The sequence below is a fragment of the Vombatus ursinus genome, unplaced genomic scaffold (genome assembly GCF_900497805.2).
Source record: "Vombatus ursinus unplaced genomic scaffold, bare-nosed wombat genome assembly UNPS02014779.1, whole genome shotgun sequence".
NCBI lineage: Eukaryota > Metazoa > Chordata > Mammalia > Diprotodontia > Vombatidae > Vombatus > Vombatus ursinus.
Genome location: NW_020954557.1, coordinates 47,037,288 through 47,063,085, shown reverse-complemented (window position 1 = coordinate 47,063,085; position 25,798 = coordinate 47,037,288). Strand labels below are relative to the sequence as shown.

Below are 25,798 nucleotides of genomic sequence, written 5' to 3'. Positions count from 1 at the left end.
AAAATGAATGTCTAGATTCTTCTACACCTATCAGCATTTTACATAATCTTGGGCAAGCAAACCCTTTTCACTTTGCTTCAGGATTTCCATTCACCAAATAATTTTAGCTTTATTTACCCATCTGATAGGACTGGTATAAGATATGACATTTGAAATATGTAAAATAGTATTTTTTTTTCCTTTTTTAAAAAAAGATTTTGATGGACCACCAAAATCTGTCAGAACATGTCCTCTGTATGGTTTTGTATCTGATTGAATTAGGACTTGAAAATTCACCTGAAGAAGAACCAGATGAAGAAGTAAGTACTTTTATATACTTAAAGCAGATTGGTAATATCTTTATTGTATGTTTAATGAGGGCTATTTGAAAAATAAGAAAAGAAGGGAACCTATCAAATTCCTTCTGTAATACAAATGTTGTCTTGATACCAAACCTGGGAAGAGTTAAAACAAAGAAAGAAAACTATAGAACAATATCCTTAATGAACATTGACACAAAAATTTTAACCATTAACAAGGAGACTAGAACAACAAAAATAATGAAAATACTCTAAGTATATCAAGAGTTATAGGAAAAAGCTTTTGATAAGATACAATATCCATTATTATTTAGAAAACACAGGAATAAACTGATCTTTCCTTTATGTAAATAGTGTCTGTCTAAAATCAAGACCCATTATCTTATCTAATAGTGATAAACTAGAGGCTTTTCCAATAAAATTCATGGGCAAAGCAAAGATGTCCATTTTCACCATTACTATTCAGTGTAGTGCTATCAATAAGACAAAAAAAGAAATTTGAAGCATAGGCATAGACAAAGAAGAAACACAGTTTTTTTTTTTGCAGATGATATTATGCGTTACATAAAGAATCCTAGGTTGTCAACTAAAAATTAGTTGAAATAATAACTTTAGCAAAGTTTCAGATTGTAAAGTAAACTCACATAAAACATCAGCATTTCTGTATATTAGCAACAAAACTACAAGAAGAGATAGAAAAAGAAATTCCATTTAAAATAATTACAGATATATTCTTTTAGGAAGTGACCACTGGATTCTTTCTGTTTCTACTTTGCCCTTCTGGTTCTAAGAGATCTGGTCAGATTTCTTGAAATTGGGTGTCTGAGCTCTTCTTTTGGTCGTGGAGTTCAGATAGTCCAGTGATTCTCAATTTTTTTCTCCTCAACCTATTTGCTAGATTAGTTGTTTTTGCTTTGGGATATATTCTACATTTTCTTCCCTTTTTTCCCCCAGTGTTTTGACTTTATTTTGATATTTCTTGTTGCCTTATGAAGTCATTGTCTTCTGTTTGGTCCATTTCATTTTCAGGGAGTTTGTTGCTCGGGCAAGGTTTTATACCTCTTGCAAAGTATTAATTCCTTTTCCATTTTTTTTTCTTAAGTGCTCTGGTCCCATTTGTAACAGAACATTTTTTAACTCTTTTTAAAAAACTCTTTATCTCTTTCACGAATTCTAGTTGAGTTTGTGCCCATGCTGTTTTTCTCTGAGGCACTGATTACTTGTGGATATGTTGAAGTCATCCTCTTTTTTTTGAGTTTCTGTTTTGAGTGTTCTTGCCATCATAATAGCTCATTATGGTGCCATTCTTCCAGCTATTTCCTGAGTTTGGACTTGATGTTAGGGACCAGCTCTGCAGCACTTCTAGAGGGAAAGTCTGGGTTGGTCCTGTTGCCCCTCTGTTGTGTTATTCCAGGATCTCAAGGACAGTCTGGAGACTTGTTACCTTTCAGTGCTTCCAGTCTTCTCCTTTGCAGAGTCTGATTGCTACCCTCTTTGTCTGAGCTCTGCATGTTTCTGTTGGGTCTTTGCAAGAATATATTGCTGCTGAACTCTGCCTGTTAGCTAACTGAAAAACTTTGTCAGTTAAAAGTGACAGAATTGTAGGCTCTTGAAGTTTCTGCCCTGGCTAATCCTTTTCTAGTTTGAGCAAAATTTCTGAAAGACCCCTCTTCTGAATTTGGGGTCTGAGTCACACCAGTCCTGTTGGCTTCTGAACTTCCTCCTTTCTCAGCATGCTGCACAGGGTATCCATACCAGGAACACCATCCCCATATGCAGGTCTCCTTACTTCACCCAGGATCTGTGACCTGGAACTGGGTAGTGAGTGACAGAGATGCTAGTTTACACCTATCCCCATCACAGTGCTCCCATATGCATCTGGGGTAGCTTGATATAGACCTGGAACTTCCTTTTGCTGTGAAGCACAGTCTATCCATGGGCACTGGAGTGCTCTTCTGTACTTCATCTCCAGTGTCCTCAGACGTCCCTGTCGGTCTCCCTAAGCTGAACAAATGACTCAGTGTGGCATTTTTTTTGATTTCCTCATCAGGATTTTGTCTGAGGTATTTTCTAAATCTGTTTATAGGAATTTGTGGACTGGATCTCATCACAGTGCTTCCTATCACTCTTTCATCTTGACTTTGGTTCATATTATTGCTTTCTTCCTAACTTTCAGACAGCCTGTCTGCTTTGTTATATCGTCATCGATGCCTTGCCACTAACTGGGTGTAATCCAAACTTCAGTCCTAGACTTTCTTCTCTATTCTTTTCATATTGTCCCACTTGATGATTTCATTAACTCCCATGGATTCATTTGTCATCTCTTTTCACATGACTCTTGGTATTCAGCAGTAGCCTCTCTCCCAGTCTCATATCACAAATTCACATACCTGTTGGATATTTTGAACTGGATAGTCTATTGGCATCTCAAACTCAATTATGTCCCCAAACAGAGCTCATTCTCTCTCCCGCGACCCCTTTCAAATTTCCCTGTTTCTTTTGAGAACAATGCCATTCTTTCAGTCACCCAGATTCATGACCTAAGTGTTATTTTTGACATTGCTGTCTCACTATCCTGCAATAAGTTGCCAATTCTTATCGTTTCTCTCTTCACACTGTTTCTCACATATGTCCCTTTACTTTCCCTCACAAAGCCCATCACAATTCAGACCCTTTTTACCTTTTGCCTGGATCATTGCAATAGCTTCTTAATTGGTCTCCTTGCCTCAAGCCTCCATTCCAATCCATCTTTCATATAGCTATCAAATTATTTTCCTAAAGTGTGTGTTGACCATTCCTCCCCTCTTTACTTCCCACTCAATAAAGTACAGTGGATCTGATTTACCTCCAGAATCAAGTATAAATTATATTCGGTATTTATAACTCTTCACAATCTAGCTCCAGTCTGCCTTTCCATTGTACACATTACCCATCTCCATATTGTGTTCTAGTCAGATTGGTTTCCTGCCTCTTACTCTAATGGTTCTTGATGTCCTGTCTTCGTATCTTTGCACTGGCTTTCCTCTGTACTTGGAATGCTTTCTTTCCCTACCTCCATTTTGGAATCCCAGATTTTCTTTAAGATTGATCTCTAATTCTCCCTTTTGTATTAGGCTTTTCCTCATCTTTCCAGCTACAATTTATATATACCTCCATATATACTTTTTGTTGTCTAAGAATATAAGTCCCTTGAGGGCAAGAAAGTGTTTTGTTTTTGTTTTTTTTATATGCCTAATATAGTGCCTGGCGTTTAGTAGATACTTAATAAATGCTTTTTTGAATGAAAAAATTTTTAACTATAAAGAAAATAGGCCTTCTCAAATTATACTAGTTAATATTTGGTTAGCCTAGGTTGAGTTGTAGGTATCCAGAAGTAATAAAATGTAATTTTTCTTAAAATATGTAATTTAGATTTTTGGCCAACATAGACTGGTCTCTTTAATTTTTCTTAATTAGTAAGATTTGTATATATTTTGAGTTATCAGCCATAATTAAGTTTTAGAGTGATATTTATGGGATTTGTTTTTGTTTGGTTTTTGTTTGTTTGGACCTATGATTTCATTGGCTCAGAAAACTGTATGTAAACTCTCTTCACTGATGTTGATAGACAGCTTGTCTTTAACTTCCTGAGAATTAGAATGTTGCCTGAGGCTCTGAGATTAAATGACTTGTATATGGTCTTACAGCTAGCAGGAATTGAATCAAGGTCTTCTGGACTCTATTTTGAGTCTTCTCTCTACTATGCTGGTCCTTATCTATGTATATATTTCTATATCCATATGTATATACATATACAGTGTATATACAGTCAGAAAACATTTATTAAGTGCCTACTATTTGCCAAGTGTTGTGCTAAATGCCTGGGATACAAAGAAAGGCAAAAGACTGTCCCTTCCTTGAAGGAGCTTATAATCCAACGGTGAAAAAAAACGAAAAGGGAATCTGAAAAGCAGCAGGAAGGTACCTGGTGCAGGGGCATGATGGAGATGTCCAGAGGAGTCCAGCCTGGTGGGAACTGAAGAGATGGCTGGCCTGAGATCTTTCTTAAATGGAGGTTTTAGGAGAAGCTCTCTGTCCTCCAGTCGGAAAGAAGGAGGAGCAAAGAGAACTGAGAAGGTGTGAGTTTCAAGACTGAAATGATCTTCAGGTTGAAGAGATCCCTCAGGCATGATGGAGAAGTCCAGGGAAATACAGCTAGGTGGTTGTCTTTGTGACACAGTATTATTTGATGTTTGAAATGAATAAACATTTATATGTTTGGTAATAGGTCTTCAGGAACCCCGCAACTGATTATACATTTTGTTAATTGTTTTGGCCCATTGCTTCTCATCTTCTTCCTGCCTGATTGTAGTATTTATGTTTTAGGAACCTGTGGGTGGACAAGAACGTTGCCATGACAGTTGGTTTCCTGGTAGTAACTTAGTATCCAATATGAGGCACTTTATAAATTATGTGAGAGTGAGGGTTCCAGAGACAGCTCCAGAAGTGAAGAGAGAGCCACCTGCAAGTACTAGCTCTGATGGCTTTGCCTCTACACAAGTAAGTGTGAAAGAAATCTTACTATTTTGATGGTTGTCATAAATTCAGTGATATATAGTTGATGCTTTGTCTTGTGTCATGGAGCTAGTAAGATGTTCTCTCTAATCCTGCTGTAGCTATGAGAGAAAATATGCTTACTTTTATCTTTGTGTTACCTTTCATTCCATAAACACCTATCATATTGTACTTTCTCACGAATCTTTTTCCTTCAATTGCCAGAGTTCAAGACGGCCTAAAGTCCTTCAAAGAGAGGTAGTTTTGTATGCTTTTTGCATTAACTGGCAATATGACTTTAAATGGAAATGAAAAAAATTCCGTGAACTTTCCATTTTATATAGGCTAAACACCTTTTTCTTTTTAAATGTTTTAATTTGTAGGTTTTCATATTTTAAAGATAACTTCACATTATTGACTTTTAAAATAACATTGAACACTTTGACATTTGTCTAGGGTTTTTCTGTTAGTGCTAGTGGTATATTGAAACAATTTTAGGCTTGCTTTGCATTTGGGCCTTTAAAAACAAAAGATCATTACAGACATTACTAACATCTTAAAAAAGATTGAATGTATAGTTTCCTAATTCTGAATAAACTTATCCGTTAATTTTTTGTAGCATGCCTGTTTGAAATCACTAATAAGTTATTTTGTCTCCTTGGAGGTCAATTTAACTTTGAGTAAAATTAAACTTTAAATGATTGATAATGAGTTGGGTAATTACTATATTTGAGCTTTTTTTAAATGAAAGATCAATTAAGTTTTTGCATGCAATTTTAATGAAAAAGACAATAGTGGGAAAAAGATCTTACCATAGGACTTTCAATATTTTGTACACTTTAGCTTAAGTGTTTTCAGCCTTTAGAATTTATGCTATTTTGTTAATTAAACCCTCTAAATTTGTGGTAATAATGGTACCTTCCTCACAGGGTTATAATGCCTTATAAATGTTAGCTGTTATTGTTGCTGATGATCAATTACACAAATTACAAAGAGCTTATTACTAATATCACTTATCTAAATTATGGAAAGTAAAAAAAGAGTAAATTGATGTAAGGGCAAGGGGCTTTTTCATTTTTCTTTCCATATACATAAATGACACCAAAGAGTGGGGAGCTAGATATCTATTTTTGCCAGTTTTGCTAGCAAATTTCCTGATGTGACAGTTTATTGTTGCTAGTTGATTTGAGCTTCTGTTAGAGTTATGATTACTTCTAAAATAGATCAAACACAAATCTAGTAATCATGTTTAAAACATTCAAGAACTAGTTTTGAAAGGGTAATCTATTTTTAGGGTGGCTTGGAAATTTCAAGAAAGAAAAAGTTTGGATGAAAGAAGTTTTTTGAAAAATTGGCTTAAAATAACCTAGACTTTAAATGTTTAAATAAGATGCAAACCTTCCAAAACTTTGAGAGTGATTTTCTACCTCAGAGCTGCAAGCCTGGTCATTTATCTCTTTTGGTAAATGACTTATTTATGAAGTAAACCACTTTCTTACATCATATTTTATCAGGAATTAAATATGCTTGAGAGCTGTATATCAAGGACCACATATTGTTTCCTGAGAAATAGATGCAGATAAAGGCAAAGTTATAGCCAGCATAACTAAAATTTTTGTGTGTAAACATGTGTTGCAGAAAGGTTAAAAAAAATTAGTGTTTTGGACACACAATATCTATTCTTTGGAGTATATACTCTTTTTTGTTTATACTTAGAATGAAACAACGAAATTTCTTTGGGAGGTGAAGAAAATATTTTTAATAATTAAAATTTAAAATACTTAGATACATAAAAGACTGTAGACATTTCCCTTAAAAAATTAAAACTGATGCTTTAAGAATTGATTGCTGAATAATTTCTCTTTTTTTCCTCCCCTTTTTGTTGGTAGAATTCAGGTACAGCTCAAGTTTTCAGCTTAGTAGCAGAACGTAGAAAAAAATTTCAGGAGATCATTAATCGTAATAGTGGTGAAGCAAATCAGGTGGTTCGTCCCAAAACATCAAGTAAATGGTCTGCTCCTGGTTCAACTCCACAGTTAACTACAGCTATTTTGGAAATCAAAGAAAGTATATTATCCTTGTTAATCAAACTTCACCACAAACTCTCAGGAAAACAAAACTCTTACTATCCTCCCTGGTTAGATGATCTAGAAATTTTAATTCAACCAGAAATTCCTAAATACTGTCACGGAGATGGCATGACTGCAGTAGAGAGAATTTTGTTAAAAGCTGCATTGCAAAGCAGATTGAACAAGCGCATCATTGAAGAGATATGTAGGAAAGTGACGCCTCCTGTACCGCCAAAAAAGACCAGTTCAGCAGAGAAGAAGACTTTGGACAAAGAAGAAAGGTAATGCATTTTAAACTTTAAAAAATGTGTGACAGAATTAGATTTTTTTTCATTAAAATTTCTTTTCAGCTTTAATGGTCCCTTTACCGTCAGCAATTCCAACAGTGATTGCAGGCATATTAACTTTTAGATAAATAGAAGTGAAAGTAATTACTATTATGTGGGTTTTATTTATTACTATTTTGTTCAGATTTTTCTGGATTGACCATCTTCACATCCCAAATTTATCAGCTAACTTCAGGGCATAATTTAACTTTAATTGTAAAGATATGGCTATAGAATTTGGCATTTGTTCTACTTCATCTCTTCCATTCTGTTGTCTTTAAAGATCAGATTTAAGAGTTTAAAAGATATAATAATGATAACAACAGTATCAACAATAATAATTATCATTTATATAATGCTCTAAAATGTACAAAATACTTGACTTCCTTTCAACAGTAGGGAATAGTTATAATTTAGTAAATATAGATGGTGAAACCTATAATTTGTTGATTAAGACCTATAATAATAAGAGTGGTCTAGTAAACTATGGAAACTGTAATTATCAAGACCTGTTTCCTATTTGCAAACCAGTGATTGAATTATTGGAAAACTACTTAACTACTTATGTCCCTTCTCTCCCTATGGGCCAATATACTAAAGATCATCTTTGTAATGATTAGGTAATATATTCAGTACTGTGTGTGTATTTTTAAAATTAAGGACTCGATAGAAATACAGTTTGCAGTTTTTACTAACGTATGGTTGAAGTAACCCTCTTTGCCATTCTAAAGGTAATTTGCATTTTGGAAGACAAAGTCTTAGCTGTAGTTGCAAGTAATTTTGTAGCCCCTTGAAATGTCTTAATTTGTAGAGTTTATTTTTTTATTTAAGAGGAAAAGGTACCAATCTTTCTGGTGAATAGACAGGAAACAAATTCCATAACATTCTTAAAGTGTGCAGATTTTCTTCAGCTAAGACACCATAAAGCGGTCATCCTCTAATTCTCTAAAAGCAGAATTCCTTTTCATTTTGTCTTGAATCTTTCTAAAATTGAATAAAACTACTTAATATAAAAGTGTTAACTATTAAGAAAGATTCAAGAGATAACACACACCTCTTAATTGAGCATCAAAAATAGTAATAAATGATGTTTTACAGATGGCACCTTCACATTAAAAAGAAATTCAGAAACTTGAGAGCCTTGACCTTAGATTTCTGTCTCATGTTTATAAGTGGAATTCATGGTTAACACTCAGTATCCAAACTAAGGAATTGGAAGCATTGGGTGAATAATCTAAAAGCTATTTATTGTTTAGTTTTAAAATGCATTATATGAACATTTTATGCAACATATTATTATTGGTTTATAGTAATAATTGGGAGTTTGCTTCTCTAAAGCAGAAAGCAGAAGGTGATATACTTTACTGAATAAAAATTGCCCTGAAATAAGTTTATTACAGTTAATCCACAAAATATGTGATCCATTTTGTCCAACCAATCTCTTTTGGACTTAATGCTCCAGGAATGTGCTTTAAAAATAAATCATAAAATTCTCCTTTTCTTTAAAAAAAAAAACGAAACAAAAGAAAACACCAATAAAAAATCAACCAGATGTATAATCATGAAGAGGAGTTAATTTAGGGCCACAATATTCTTTAACAAAAAGCCATTGCCCTCAGCCACTACCCACATTAATTCGGCAAGAATTTATTAAACACCTGCTGTGTCTATATGCTGGGTGCTTAAGGGTGAGGGGGCATAAAAGTTTTGAAAAGACACCATCTGTGAAATAGTTAAGATTAAATAAATGTGGTCAATCTATGTTGACAAAGCATAGGGGGAGTTCAGAGATACTAAAGCATTCACTGCCATCTGTGCTTCATGGAGTGTCAGCTGTAAAAATGTGCCTGTTATAAAGGTATGATTGTGTTTTTCTGACACCTCTCTAATAATGAGGAAAAATGTATTATTTTTTTATCCAGCTAGAGAAACTCACTTTCATTCCATGTAGGCAGCTTGTTGGTTTAGTGAAGAGAGTGCTGGGCTTAGTGTCAAGAAGACCTGAGTTTGAATCTTACCTCAGACACTAGCTGTGTTTCCCTGGACAAGTCACTCAGCTACTTGCTTAGTTTCCTCATCTGTAAAATGGGGATAATAGATGCATCTACCTCATGAATATTGTGAGGCTCATATGAATTAATGTTTGTAAGTTGTATTGGTAAATCTTAAAGCACCGTGTAAAGGCAATGAGATGATGATGATGTTTTTGTTGTCATTGTCATTTCTTATGGTAAGATTCATTATCCATGTTGCTTAAGATAAAAAAGTATAACAGTTAAATTGGACAGTTGATCTGTTTAAACTAGGAGATAAAAGACAAGATAAATTTTAAAATTTATGCTAGTATGTTTTGAATTTATGATTTATGATTCTAGTTGCATGTAAATTTTACAGAAGGAAAATATTCATTAAACCACAGTGTGTTTTATACCACCAAAGAGTTCCATAAACATTTATAGTAGATATGGCACATTATATACATAATCTGAATGTTTTTATTTTGGACAAAGACTGTAAAGTAATATAATACAAGTGAAATCCTGAGTCTAAGAATTTTCCTTTGAGCACCAATGATGTTAATAAGTACTTGAAACCAATTCAAATATCAGCAGTATCCTGTGACTAGAATTAAGATCAATCTATTTGGATTTAGCTATGCTGCTTACATAGTATATATTTAATTTATTTTTGGATTTCAGATCTGGTTTGGTAGTAATGAAAATTGAGCAGTGTATGAGCACTTAGTGGTGACCTATTTTCAGGTTTCTCAACCTACAGACATTGCCCTCATGACAAGTGATCTCCATAGAAACCAAGATGGAGTGCTAATCCAGTCCTAGCTGGTTGCAATGTCTTTCAGCCTCAATGTCTTAGCACCTTGGGTTATAATGGAAAATTACAGAGCTGCACTGGATGTGTCAGACCTTGTTTATGTCTTCTTATTAAGGGTCTCTATTTACTTTAGTCAAACCTACTTTAGGAAAGGCATAACCTAGATTGAGGAAAAATTCATGAAGGAAAATAGCAATGATGATTTTCTGGAAAATATTAAGAATTCAAAACCTCTATATATAGTCACCAACTTACAAATGACTCTTACATGCAAATGATAGTCATCTTTCTTGGTTGCAACCCTTTTGCCTCCTCCTAAGACTTTGCTACTCTTATGGAAAAACTTGGAGCTTTTAATTAATTTTGGGTTCAAAGTGTATGAAAGAAAGAAGTTACAAAGATTATGAACAGTTTATGTAATGTTCTGCACCCATAGTCTGTGCCCCAACCCTGACTTCTGCAGAAAGCAAGTAAGGTCCATTTTCATAGCTTTTCTTTGGGGAAAGGCTTAGTGATTATATTTACATAATCTTTGGTTTAAAATTTTTCCCAATAACATTTACATTATTGCCATCGTTGGGTATATTGTTTTTTCTTGGTTCTGATTATTTCAATTTTCATTATTTCATTTCAATTTTCCTTTCTGTAGTCTTCTCTCATGCTCAGTTTTTTCTCATCTGTAAAATTGGGGATAATAAAATCCTAGTATTTGCCTTACAAGGTTGTTGTAGGGCTCCAATGAAATGACATACATAAAGATATTTGGAAATTTTAAAGTGTAGTAGAAATGTCATTTGTTAACAAGGAAATAAGCAGAATAATATTGTCAACAAACTTTATAGAAATATTTGTCTTGGTTATAAAGCTAGTTGGATAATTTGCACAAATAAGTTGATTTCTTTAAGAATAACCTGAAACATATTTCCTGCCATTCTTTTTATACAATGTTCTCATTATTTTCAATTTCACAAACATTTCTTTTGTTCTGATTTACTCATAGCAATGTTGTATGTCACATTAATATTATACATTATAAAATTACATATTCTATATTTTCACATGCGCAAAAACTTAAAATTACGATCTTATCAAATTTATTTCATGCCCTCATATATAGATTTTTTATTATAGGAATCAATTTTTAAACCCTATTTGAATTCTAACAAATTAGTATTTTGCTATGTAATTTATTTTTTATATCACTACAAGCCATTCAATAAATTTTATACTAATTTCAGGAGTATATTTTAGCTTATTTTTATTTTTAGCTATACTGTTTTCCTAATTTTGAAAATAACTCATGAGATTTTTGCTTTTGAGTATTTCTAATTCTTATTCTAATTCACAGATTAAAATGCTGAAAAATTTTTCTGACTTTCCAAAGTTTTTATTGTCTTATAGTTATATTTGTCCAATATTATTCATTTAAATAAAATTGGCCAATAAAATTATGCTGTTGTTAACATATACTTGTAATACGATTCCTCATAAAGTTGCTCCCTCTAAGTTTTTCCTGAGGTACTTATACGTCTAAATCACCTGTATATACTCTTTTTTTTATCTTCAAGCCTTATCTTAAATTTTTAAAAAAATTATTGAACCAAGTCCTATACTTTTTGCATTAATCATCCTACTTTTAGAGGTAGATTAACTCTTTCAATTATTTAATGAATAGTGTTCCAAATGATTGATAGAATTCAATCAACCTTAAATACTTTTTATTTAAAACAATGAATACCAAAGTTAGGCATTAATCTAAAAGGTAGGAAACTAACCAGAGCACAGAAGAGACATTAAACAGTTGCAGAAGGGCTGGAAAACAAAGCAATCACAGGAGGGAGAGGCATGAATTTCATAAAGTGGTCTGTTGTTTAGGAACTGACACAGAAGAGGCAAAGATGAGTCTTCAGAAATGAGCTAAAAGGCAGCCTAAAACACAAATGGTATAGAAGGTGGTGCACACATGTCCATATGTGATACATACATAGAACATACATGTGTAACATATATTAACTCAGTTGTTGGTACTCTAAATTGTGAGTAGCTATGCTGCTAGAGGAACTGAATCATATCAATCTTGACGTTTTTACTATAAATGAAAGTAGAAGGAACTTGTAGCTGAATGGAACTATGACTATCATTAAAGAGAAAAATAATGGAGTTAGCAGAGTTGGCTCTGTAGCACGTGTAAAGACAAAAAAAAAAATCACTGGATATGTGTCTCCTTATGTTGTAATGCCCATGATTTGTATTACAGAAAGAGTATAATGATAGACAGATAACTTTGGAAGAATTAGGAACTAATCAGTATAGTGAACACCCGTGATTCTAAAGGAGTAATAATGAAACATGACCTCCACCTCCTTATAGAGAAGTGAAGGGCTCAGAGTGCAGTGTGAGCTCTGCAGCCAGTGCAGAAATTTGCTTTGCTTAGCTATATGTGTCTATAACTGGGGTTTTGTTTTTCTTTCATTCTCAGTGGGAGAGGTTGAGGTAAGAAGGAAAGAAAGTGAATTTATCCAGATTTAAAAATAATAAAATTTATCTAAAAAAGAGTACCATGAAAATAGTTGTAGCTTATGTATCAGCAGGTATTGTAGAGAATGGAGGGACAAGAACTTGATAAGATTCTCCAGAATTAAATCAGCATACTCTTAGATACTTGGTTAGTTGAATTCAAAGATAAACATAGAAGAGAGTGGCAAAAAATGCTTGAAAATATGGCTGAGGAGTAAAGAATGGAGAGACCACACATCCTATATTTCATGAATGTTTCTTTTAAGATTTGGGATTGGACACAGCATGCACCAGATAACTCTGCTGGTGGCTCTTCTTGCCTGGAAAGCAAGTTTAAAGAAAACTTTTTTGAGAATCTCAGCTAAGCATATTATCCCAAGGACATTGAAAAATGAAGCTAGAAGGAGATAACAACAACAAAAAGTGGAAGAGATTGTAAAATATTTTATAATGAACTCTCTTCACCATCAAGGATGATGGAACCCCACCACATTTGAACTTTTTTATCACTGTTTCAATTGTGTTAATAGAGAGAAGTTGAGATATTCCCAAGGAAAACAAAAATGGGAAAAATCTACTGGATAGGACCAAGTACACATAAATGAGGCACATTCTAGAGGTGAGACAATTTGGAAATCGTGATCAATTCTCAAAATCCCAGAAAGAGGGAGAGCCCCTAAAAGATTTGAAAAAAGTCATGGGCTGACATCAGTAACCATTCACCTATATGCTTATTATCTCATCTTTCCAAAATCTTTGTGAGAAAAATCTATATCTGTATAGAGAAAAGGTAGGCTTCTTAAATGCTGTTGTAGACCATATTTTTGAGGAGTCAAAAATTGTTTAAAAGGTGTATAGATTTACAAGATGTGTTGTATAGATCATTTATTGACTATATGAAAGCATTTGATTCAGTAGGATAAAGTTCTGCCTTAACAGTTCTCCTTCATCAGGGTATATCCCAACTGCATATCAGAATCATGCAAGATTCCTTGATAGACCTAACAAGAGATCTTGATAGTTTTAACAACTTTGTTCAGTAACCTTATTATTAATATCAGGTTGACTAAATTTGGGTGTGTTTGCCGCTATTATGGAGGACTTCTAGTTCGCAAGCCAAATATGTAAGCTGTAATTGTTGAGATTTTCTAGATCAGGTCTGCACAACCTGCAGCCGCTTATGGCCCTTGGGCCACTTACGGCATGCCAAAGGATTCTGGCTACCCGTGAAAAATGTAGAGAAGAAGATCCTTTGTATATAGAAGAAATCCTTTGGCAGGCCCCAGGTTGTGCTGCTCTAGATGCTATTTGTAGGTGACCATAAAGCTCTTTAACATTTTAGAGAGACTCCTAAATGAGAAGCACAACCACTTATCCATACAGAGAAAACCAGATAGATAAAAAATGCGTATTTTAGGATTATGTTGTTGGATGGACATCTCATTGAGCTGCCCCCCCCCCCCTTGAACTTGGTGCATGCTTATTTAAAGTTCCTATTGCATTGTTGAGGTTGATGGGTGGGGCTTCTAGGTTCATGGTTATCACTTCGTGCATCGGTGTGGTGGGATGTTGAAAAGGTCAGCAGTTTTATAAAGAGGGATAGAGTCTTGCCCAGATACAGTTGATTGACTTTTTACCTTTTATATAGGCAGGGAGCTGCTGGGGTTGTGTTTTGGTAAGTAGAAAGTAAAAAGTGGGGCTTCAGGTATGAGGAACACACATATATTGGATAGAGACAGTCTGTTTCAAGAATAGCCATACCCAGAACACTCAAGAGGTTTTCTTTAGTGCTCCTTTTATCTTCCAGGGTAATTTTTTACCTTAGAATTCTATAAGAAATTTTTTTGTTCAGTTTTTTTTTCAGTTGTATTCGACCCTTTGTGACCCTGTCTGGAGTTTTCTTGGCAAAGATACTGGAGTGATTTGCCTTTTCCTTCTCCAGTTCATTTTTACGAATGAGGAAACTGAGGTAGACAGAGTTAAGTGACTTGCCAAGGGTCACACAGCTAGTGTGCCTGAGGTCAGATTTGAACTCAGAAAGATGAGTCTTTCTTAGTCCAGGCCTGACATTCTATCGTGCCTCCTAGCTGCCCAAGAAGCTTTGTACCATTTGGGAATTATGATCCCTTGAGACAAATTTCACTACAATTATTTATCTTTTTATGTTAAAAATTAAAGTTTACTAAAATCATTTGTGTCTTTTTTATAGAAAAATTTTATGTAGTTCTAAGAGAATGGGATAAATTTCAATGCTTCAGATTCAAATTTTATAGTCATTCACATAGAAGTAACTGAAGCTGAGTTCAGGGAGTGAGTTCTCTATAGGGGAAAGCCTGGTCCGAGAGAAAAGCATAAGGGTAAAGATGATAGGCCTTTAGTCTTCTTTCAATCCAAACCATTTTATTATATTTCAAAATTTAGAAGGAATACAGCAATTAGTGAGCATTGGGGGACAAATATTTAGGTTAGGGGAGAGTGAACGTGAATGGAGGTAGATTTAGGCTTGGTGCTGTAGTGTATTTTCTTATATCTGCTCTCTATTCTCAACTAGTATATCATTCCAGAAAATCCTCCCTTCTCTTGCAATGTTGTTTTTTTTTTTCCTTTCTCCAGTCCAGCCATACAAACTGAAAACATTGTAAATACCTATTAGAATCTATCAACTTAGAAGCTGAGGAATACTTTTCATAAATAGCAAATAAGAGATGATGATTTAAATAGCTGTAATATTGAACATACAAACTAGAGTTTGAGAATGATAAATTAAAGTCCAAAAAGAATCATTTATTATCTGTTTTGTGACAGATGCTCGAAACATAAGTCTAAAAGTGAGACATGCCTTACACTCTCTCTCTCTCTCTCTCTCTCTCTCTCTTTTTTGTTCGTTTGTTTTTGCTTTTTTTGGTGAGGCAGTCGGGGTTAAGTGACTTGCCCAGAGTCACACACCTAGTGTCACATACCTTACTCTCAAGGAACTTTCTTTCTATTGGGGAAAAGCTCAAGTACTGTGGAGTACCACATCTATTATGTGAAGTAGTTTTCCATCAGTGTTTTTATTTTCATTGCATAGTTTTTCTTGTTGATCTGGTTCATTGGATACAACTAGCCTCTCCACTACTAACCCTTAGTAAGGGACCTCTGGTGGGAGCTATCCCACCAAAGTCGTATGAAAAAATGCTCTAAAGTACTATTGATTAGAGAAATGCAAATGAAAAAAACTGAGGTACTACCTCACACCTGTCAGATTAGCTAACCTGATAGAAAAGGAAAATGACAAGTGCTGGAGGGGATGTGGAAAAATAGGTACACTTAATGCACTGTTACTGTAGTTGTGAACTTGTCCAGCCATTCTGGAGAACCATTTGGAGCTATACTCAAAGAATTATAAAACTGTGCATGAGCAATATCACTATCAGTCTGTATCTCAAAGAGATCAAAGAAAAAGGAAAAGGACCTATGAGTACAAAAATACTTATACCGGCTCTTTTTGTGGTGACAAAGAACTGGAAATTGATGAGATGCCTATAATCAGAAAAACCTGGGACGACTTATATGAGGTGATGCAAAGTAAAGTAAACAGAACTAAGAAGAACATTGTATACAGTACACAATATTGTAAGAATGATTAACTGTAAAAGACTTAGCTACTTTGATTAATACAATGATCCAAGACAGTTCCCAAGAACTCCTGATGAAAAATGTTTTCTACCTCCAGAGAGAGATCTGATGAACTCTTGAGTGCAGATTGAAGTATAATTTTTTCACCTTATTTTTCTTCCTTTTTTGGCCACATGGCAATATGGAAACATGTTTTGCATGATAATAACATGTTTCACATGTATATTATATTGTTATTATATTGTTTGCCTTCTCAATGAATGGGTGAGGGGTCGGCAGGAGGCAGAGAATTCAGAACTCAAAATTTAAAAAAGAATGCCATAAATAAATAAATAAATGATAAATTTACTTAAAATAGTAAAGAACCTTTGGTGGGAGGGTATCTTCTTCATTAAGAGAGATAATAGAGAAAACCAAATTGATATCAGTGACATTTTTTTTGGAAATGAAAGAACCCAAAGTAAAGGAATTGTTGAAGAGACAGTAGAAATGACTATATGGATACTGCCTTTTGAGAAAGGGAAGAGGAATGTGAAGGTGAAGACTACAAATTCACAGGATTTTAAAGGAAACTTCTTATTAAGACTTAATAACTGAATTGTTGGGATAAGATCCAAATACAAACAAGTTTTCAGCATGCAAAAGAGATGTTGAGACACTTTTTTTGTCCCCTTTGTGGATTGTAAAAGTCATTGATCTGTGATGTAAAGCAGTAATATAACTGATTATAAAGCTTCAAAACAGAAATTAGTCAGTCTGTTCCAAATTTTAACTATGATAGACAGCATGTTCCAAAAGTCTTAGTGCAGTTTATTTAACCCTACAGTTTAAATTTTAGTAAGTTTAAATTGTACTAAGACTTTTGGGACATCTTGTGCAAGCATTTTAATGAATATAGTCTTCCCCACTTCTTTTCAGTTTACATTCCAGTGTTATAGGGTGTATGTTATATGGCAATAAGTAATCTATTACGTAGTAATGAGTAAGTCTCCGCTTTCCAATAGTATGTATTTTAGTTTTAGTTTTCTGAAAGGACATAGATATGGAGTAACTAAGTTTAGTTTGTTTATTGTAGTGAAAGCATCTCATAAATGTAGCCTGGATCATGACTTCATTTCCTGTAGGGGGTCTTTGTAGATGGCTATTACAACAGCTGGAAAAACAGCTCATGGTGCATGTCACAATATGCATTTTCTTCAAATGTAGAAGAAATTAGTTTCCCATTTGTGAGTTTTTTAAAGCCTCATTTTGATTATAGTGATTGTATTATCAAAAACTGCTGGAGCTAGAGACGTGGTACATCTTCTCTGTCTTTGTTTAATTTAGGCGACAAAAGGCTAGAGAAAGACAGCAGAAGTTGCTTGCAGAATTTGCTTCCAGACAGAAAAGCTTCATGGAAACTGCTATGGATGTTGGTGAGTTTTAAATTATTTAGCGATATGTATAATTATTATGCCATACTTATGTAGAGCATGTAGGTTCTGGAGTGACCTTCATGACTCTGGATAGCACTGGTAGATCAGGACACTAGAGCTCGGGTGGTTACTGTATCTCCTATCAGGGATCCAGGGGTAACCCTGAGGAGTTGGGGAGGTATTTTTCTAATGCTGTCACTGATGAGCCCCCACTGGTATGCTTCTTCCCATGATTAGTAGTAGATATCAGTTAATCAGCTAAACCTTATTAACTTTTGGTTAGCAGTTTGGCATAGTAATAACATAGTTGGTATAAAACATTTCCTCCAAAAGTTTGTGACAAACTCACCGATCACCACATAGAGAGTCTAGAGGAAGGTAGACTCAAGCTTAGGAAGTACAAGTGGCAAAGAGGTTATAGTTCCTGGCTGTTGGAAATCCTTTTCTCCCCTTCATGAGGTAGTTAGGATATTGCCTCTAGGCATGGTACAACTTCTGTACTGGGCTCCTCATAGAGTCTTGAAGCTATTTTTTCTCAAGTGTGTCTAGTTTTTTTCTTGACTCCAGTTGCATACACTGCATTAGCTATTTCAGGGACATTGTTAAGTCAAGGATGCCAGTGGGAAGTACAAAATCTACTGGCCTTCTAAATTTCATAAAGTTCTTCTGTGATCAAAGAGAAGGAAAGACACTGACACTGAGTTTGAGGCTAGGGCCCTTCTCTGTCTAAGCAATTCCTTCTCTGAGACTTGGCTAGAGGTTTCTACCACTTAATTGCCAGATACATGAATCCTTGTACAGACCCAAAAGTTTTTTCACCCAGAACCAATAACCTTCCTATGCAGAATGATTCTCTTCATCCAATAACTTTCAAGGACTTTTAAAGTCTAAAGCCTGTAATTGATTGATCTATTCATTAGAGATGTCTTGACCTTGTTCAAACCTAGTTCACATTTCTGATTGATTGACTAGTCTCGTTTGACAAATCTGTCAAGGCATAATATCTTGTCACTTGTTAATTTAATTGAGGCAGGCTAATTTATTGACTCAGTTGACTGCCGTCCTTGTGCTTTTAAAGAATTACAATTTTTTATCCTATCAAAAATTAAATGATATCAGTTCAAATCTCATTTTGATTAAGATGATAAGAGATAAAGCTTGGGTGCTGAGGAAGACGATAGTTGATATGATACCTTTTCACAGACAGAAGTATAAGGCTTGTCATAGGTAAAAGTTGAATTATGATGTCACAATACATACAATCTTTAAGAAGAATAAAGAAGAAAGTTTTCTTTTCATTTTTCTTTTTATCTTAGAGGTTTACAAGAGGTTTATAAGAGACCCTAAATTTGATTGTCCTCTAGTTTTGATAGAGTTGAATTAATAAACCCTCAAGAACTGTAATATATGGACCCCTGCAGGTTATTCTCTCTTATTTCACAAGGAATTCAGTTCCTTGTTCACCAGATTCCTCTCCTCTCCAACTCCTGCCCTTAGATTAGGGGCTTTTATTATCAAGGTAGATGCTCCTACAAACTCCCTACTTGTAATTCTTCAACCTGTGATAGGATACAATAAACATTTATTAAGTGACTACTATGTGCCAGGTAGTGTGCTATGTGCTGGGGATACAAATAAAAAAAAATGAAGAGAAACAGTCCCTACTTTCCTAGTATCTTACAATCTAATGTGCACAAAAAGAAGCTGAAAAGAGCAAGGGGGAGGGCCTGAGAGAATGCCCGGAATTGGGGTATGATGATGGTGGAGTTGAAACCAAGCAGAGCATCTGGTAGCAATGAAGAGATGGCTGAGATTTTGAGCCCCATGGAACAAGAGGTTACAGGCGATGGGAGGAAGGGAATCTTTTGCTCTCTAGGCCTCCTATCAGTAGGGCAGAAGTAACTGAGGATATTGGTAGTGTGATTATGAAAGCTGGAGCAATCTCCATGATAATAACCTTAAATCCCTATTCCTCTAGTCCACCTCAGTCACATGTAAGGATGGTCACACTAGATCTCATTATTATTCAACAAGTATTTTAGTTCCCTAACTGGAAACTCTGACATTCGTATACCTTACTATAACTTACTGTTATTAGCCTTTTCTCTGTGACTTACTTTTCCTATACCTGTTTTTTTAATCCCCATCAGGACCTTCAATCTCTCTGTCCTTCAATAGTCTCTTAAACCATCACCTCTGCTCTGACTGTACTTTCTTCCTTTTCCATCTTGGGCCGAATATTTAGTCATTTCAACTCTACACTGTCCTCTCCTCTTAAATCCCTTGCTCCTTTATCCTGTTGCTGCTCTTCTCTTGCCAAACGTCAGGTCTAAAGTATTTCACTGTCTGCCTTCTCTGATTCTGTGCATGAGCCACTCAGTGCAACTGGAAGAAGTCTCACACCTGTGCCAACTGGATTCATTATGAATTCATGTATCCAGCTTCAACTAGGCCCTTTCTACAACAGAGCAGTGTTTTTACTCCTTCCTAATTGATTCTTTGTCTCATTCCCTGCAGAAGCTAAGTAATGCAGTGGAGAGAGCACTGGGCCTTGAGTCAGGAAGACGTGAGTTCAAATGTGGCCCCAGACACTTATCAGCTGTGGGACCTGGACAAGTGCCTTAACCTCTGTCTTCCTTAGTTTCCTCAACTGTAAAATGGGAATAATAATAGCACTGACCTCATAGATTGTTGTAAGGATCAAGTGAGACAGTATTTGTAAAAGCACTTTTCACAGTGCCTGGCACGCAGTAAGTGCTTAATAAATGCTTGTTCCTTTCCCCTTCCACTCTATACTTTTCCTCTCACTTCCTCAAGCCTTTATAGTCAGTCTTCCAATCTCATTAGTCAATTGAAACTTTTCAAAGTTAGCAGTGATCTCTTAATTGTCAGATCTGGTGGTCTTTTATCAGTCCTAATTCTTCTCAGCCTGTTTGCTGCATTTGACACTGTTGATCACCTTCTCTTGAATCCTCTATCCTCTTTGAGTTATTGTGCCTCTGGTTCATCTCCTACCTTTCTAACCTTCAATGTCTCCTTTGTTTTCTTCTCATCCATAGTATATCCCCTAACTGTGGGTGTTCCCCAAGTTTTTCTCCTAGGCCCTTTTTTCTTTTTCCTCTACACTCTTAAGTATTATCATCCATTCTTGTAAGTTTAATGGATTATCTCTATGAAAATCTAAGTCCCAGATCTATAGATCTATGCATGATCCAGTCCTGATTTCTTCCTGAGCTTAACTTCCTTCATCACCAGTTGCTTATTGGACATTTCAAATTGGATGATCTTAGAGAAATCTCAAACTCAACATGTCCAAACTCATTGTCTTTCCTCTGTAACCATCCTCACACTCCAACTTGTCTATTTCTGTTGAAAATGCCACTGTCCTTGTATTCTCCTAGGTTGTTAACTTCAGCTTTCTCCTGGACTTCTTCCTCTCCTACCCCTCATAACCATTCAGTTACCAAATCTTGTGATTTCTACCTTCACAACATCTCTGGCATCCATCTTCATTCTCCACTGAGATACCATGTTAGTTCAGGCCTTTTATCACATCTGGTTTGGTTATTGCAATAGCTTTCTCTTGGTCTTCCTGCCTCAAGTCTCTCCTCATTCCAATCCATCATATACATTTCTGGTAAACTAATTTTCCTTAAGCATGGATCTGATCATGTAATTCCCTGGCTTAATCAACTCAAATGGTTTCCTATTAATTCTAAGATCAGATATAAAATCTAGCTTTTAAAGTCCTATGCTACCTAGCCTTAACCTACCTAGCTTCACTGGATATTCCTATCCCTCTTTCTCAGATTCAGCCAAACTGGCCTTCCCTCTGCAACTCATACACAATACTCCTTTGATCCCCGTGCCTTTGTCTCTCCAACATGTGTGGAATGAACTTCCTTCCTGCTTCCAACTCATAGAGTTCCTATCATTTTTTAAGACAGAGTTCAAGGACAGTCTTTTACATGAAGCCTTCGCTGAGCCTGTCATCTGTAATACCCTCTCATATATTCAGTTTATATTCATGCTATTGTATTTTATGTACCTGTTGTCTCCTGCATTGGAATGTGAGCTCCTTGTGAATATAGATTATTTTGGTTTTTGCACTTATTTCTCTAGTACCTTTCCCCTTTCTTTTTTTCTTTGGTATTTCCTCTCCACCCTTAAAATCAAAAGAAAACAGAATCTATCTTTTTTTCCATAGGTAATGACTTTTCTTTTAGAAGAATTGAAAGATGAGTCACTTATGATTTATGCAATTTTACTTAATTTTTTGTTAAATTCATTTTGTATTGTTAGATTTTAGGTTCATCTTATTTCTATTCTGTGTTCATCTTTATAGTATTCTTTCTTTCTTGTTTTTGTTTTATTTTATTTTTGGAATGGAGAAACATTCCTGATCTTTTCTACTTTATATAAATGTGAAATGAATGTATCTACCTTCAGTAGATATGATCTCTGTCCTTTTAGCCTCAGGGAAATCTCAAGTATGAAATCTATTCTTGAGTATTTCTTGAAACTGCCTGTCATTTGGAAAAATTGAGAACATTATCTTGCCTCTTGGGTAGCTGATGCCCATGTTTTCTGTAATTGTGTCAGAAGTCAGTCTGAAAAACTTTTGAAGTGGGAAGAATTTGCCAACTCACCTGTAAAGGTTATATGGTTGTCATTTTAGCTTCTGACAGACATCATCTTCTCCTAAGTCTATGTGCTACCTTAATGATGTATAATTAATTCAGATGTTGCTTTCCTCTGAATTTGTGTCAGAGATAAAATGTATATGTTCTGCGCACATAAGATTTCCTCTTCTTACATAGTTCTCTATATTGCCATGTTGTGACTTAGTCCATTTAAGGCTTTTCCGTTTTATTGTTTATGGTAGAAAACATAATTTATCTAGTCTTAGAAGGATGTTGTTTGAGGGTTTTCAGTCTCATGACTAAATCTAATGCAGTCTAGTCATCCGTTTAATTCCCTGTTGTGTATAAGATCATGTTATCAGGCACTGGGGATAAAAACACAAAACTAGAACAATACCTGCCCTCTGATAAGAATATACAGGATAATATGAAGAGAATGAGAATTCTATCAATTAGAGGCCTCATGGATGGCTTCTCCTACTAGGTGATGCATGAGTTTATCCTTGAAGGAAGCGCTAAGTATTTTAAGAGGTGGAAGTGAAGAGGGAGTATATTCTAGGTTTGGGCAACAGCTTGTGCAAAGGCATGAAGTAAAGAGGTAAAATGAAGAGTTTGGGGAACAAGTATCCTATTTTAATTTGAAGGTAGAGTGTGTGAAAGGAGAATAATAACATAGTAATTCTGGAAAGATATGTTGGAGCCATATCATGAAAAACTTTAAAAAAATTCTCAAGTTGAGATTTTAAGAAATGATCAGATTCGTAGAATTCATCGTTATACAAAACTTTTCATTCATTTGTTCAACAAATATTAAGTAACTACTACGTACATAGTCCTGTATAAGCTAATGTTGTAGGACACACATTTTAAGTACACAGTGCCTTCCTTACTGTTTGGTCTGGGGAGACAAAGAATGAAAAGTAAAAATGCTACGACATAATAAATGATCAAACATCACCTGATTGGTAGGTATAATAAGTACTTAAGAGTTCAAAAAGTTCAGTTTAGAATGGAATGATCAGGGAAAGTTTCCTGGAAGAAATAAGGTTTTGAACTTTGCATTGAAAAGTAGGTAAGGGGGCAAGGCCAAGATGGCAGATTAGAGGCAGTAACCCATGAACTCTCTCAACATTCCCCTCCAAACAACTTTAAAATAACACCTTAAGTCAAATTTTAGAGCAGCAGAGCCAACAAAAAGGTAAGACATTTTTCCAGCCTCAGAAAACTTAGGATGCGCAAAGGAAAGGTATGTAATATCAGGTGGATACCGACCTGGAGTGCATGCAGAGAGAGTACAAGTAGCAGGTGAAATGGTGGCAGCAGCAAGAGTTCCAAGCAAAAAGTCAAGCCTCCTCATTACTGGATCTGGTGCTGGGCTAGTTCCTCTCGCTTGTTCAGGCTTCATAGTTATTTTCCTGCCATACTACAGACATCATTACAACCCTTCTTGCCTCCACTTTCCACAGTTGCCCTATCTTTCCACTAACCATTCATGTGATTTCCCAGACCCAAACTTCCTTCCTTAGTTGCCAATACTCAGTGTGTTTTCTCCTTGTCTTAGAATGTAAGCTTCCTGAGGGCAAGGACTTTCTCTTTTGTATTTGTATTCCCAGAACTTAGCACAGTCATAAGCACAAAATAAATGCTTAAATATTTTGTTCACTTATTCTTATATGTAAAAGTAGAAGAAAAATGAAAACTAGGATGGCTCACAGGTTTCTCATTGGGGAGGCAAATAAAAGAATTGGCACAACAGGTATTATCGTGTGTCCAAATTGCAGTAGTTTGAGTGTTAGGTGATAAGTTCCTGTATCAAGGTTATGGCAGGGTCAGAGGAGCGAAGGGAGCATGTGTGAGAAATGTTATGAAGATAAGATTAATAGGTTTTGCTAACAGATTAGATATAGGAGAGGAGGCTCACCTAATTGCACTTAGGCTCAAGCTGTACTTTTTTTTTTTACTTTTGAAAAAAAATTTGATATTTTATTTTTCCCAATTACATGCAAAAACCGTTTTAACATTTTTTTTTCAAATTTTAAGTTCCAAATTCTTTCCCTCCCTTCTTCCCCCCTCATTGAGAAGGCAAGCAATTTGACATAGGTTACATATGTGTAGTCATGCAAAACATTTCCATGTAAGTCATGCTATGAAAGAAAACACAAACAAAAAAACCCCAAGAAAAATAAAGTAAAGAAAAAATATCTGATCTGCATTCAGGCTCCACTAGCTCTGGAGATGGGCAGCACCTTTCATCATAAGTCCTACAGAATTGTTTTGTATTATTGTATTGCTGAGAATAGCTAAGTTATTCACAGGAGATCATCATATAATATTGTTGTTATTGTGTACAAAAGTCACCTGGTTCTGCTCATATCACTGTGAATCAGTTCATGAAAGTCCAGGTTTTCTTCTGAGAGCATCTTGCTCATCATTTCTTATAACACAATAGTATTCCATCACAATCATATACCACAACTTGTTCAGCCATTCCCCAATTGTTAGACATCCCCTCAATTTCCAATTCTTTGCCATCTCTAAAAGAGCTGCTATAAATTTTTTTGTGCCTATAGATTCTTTTCCTTTTTGTTTTTTTACCTCTTTGGGATACAGACGTAGTAGTGGTATTGTCATTACTTTTTTTTTTTATGGTAATTTTTATTTATTTTTTCGTTTTCAACATTTACTTCCACAAGATTTTGAGTTCCAAATTTTCACCCCATCTCGCCCCTCCCCCTATCCCAAGATGGCATGCATTCTGAATACCCCTTCCCCTAGTCTGCCTTCCCTTCTATCTCTCCCCCTCTTCTCTTATCCTCTTCCCCTTCAATTTTCCTGTAGGGCAGGATGGATTTCTCTACCCCATTTCCTATATTTTTTATTTCCCAGTTGCATGTGAAGATTTTTTTTTTTAAACATGTATTTTTAAAACTTTGGATTCCAAATTTTCTCCCTTCCTCCCTCCCCACTCACCCTCATTGATAAGGCAAGCAACTAAATATAGGTTATATATGTGCAGTTATGCAAAACACTTCCATAGTAGACATGCTGTGAAAAACTAACTCTATTTCCTTTAATCCTATCCCACCCACCCATTTATTCTATTCTTTCTTTTGACCCTGTCCCTCCTCAGAAGTATTTGCTTCTGATTACTCCCTTTCCCAATCTGCCCTCCTCTCTATCATTCCCCTATTCTCTTGTCCCCTTCCCCACGTTTTCCTGTAGGGTAAGACAGATTTCCACACCCAATTGAGTGTGTATGTTATTCCCTGCTTAATTCAAATCTATGAAAATAAGATTCACTCATTCCCTCTCACCTTCCCCATTTCCCCTCCACTGTGAGAGCCTTTTCTTTTCTGTTTCGTTTTTTTTTTTTTTTGTGGGATAATTTACCCCATTCTGCCTCTCCCTTTCTCCTCCTAGTATATTCCTCTCTCACCCCTTAATTTTATTTTCCAGATATGACCCCTTTATTTTCAACTCACCCTGTGCCCTCTATCTATCTATCTATCTATCTATCTATCTATCTATCTATCTATCTATCTATCT

General features: G+C 35.2%; 1 protein-coding gene across 3 annotated transcripts in view; it reads left to right on the top strand.

The window, feature by feature from the left end:
- UBR3 (ubiquitin protein ligase E3 component n-recognin 3) overlaps positions 1 to 25,798 on the top strand; it is a 309,463-nt gene that overhangs the window by 170,779 nt on the left and 112,886 nt on the right. For all 3 annotated transcript variants that reach the window (XM_027865976.1, XM_027865977.1, XM_027865975.1), the window contains exons 21-24: positions 195 to 299; positions 4,665 to 4,838; positions 6,722 to 7,182; positions 17,521 to 17,609. In XM_027865976.1, the coding sequence (XP_027721777.1) occupies positions 195 to 299; positions 4,665 to 4,838; positions 6,722 to 7,182; positions 17,521 to 17,609 (829 nt within the window). The remainder of the gene's footprint in view (positions 1 to 194; positions 300 to 4,664; positions 4,839 to 6,721; positions 7,183 to 17,520; positions 17,610 to 25,798) is intronic.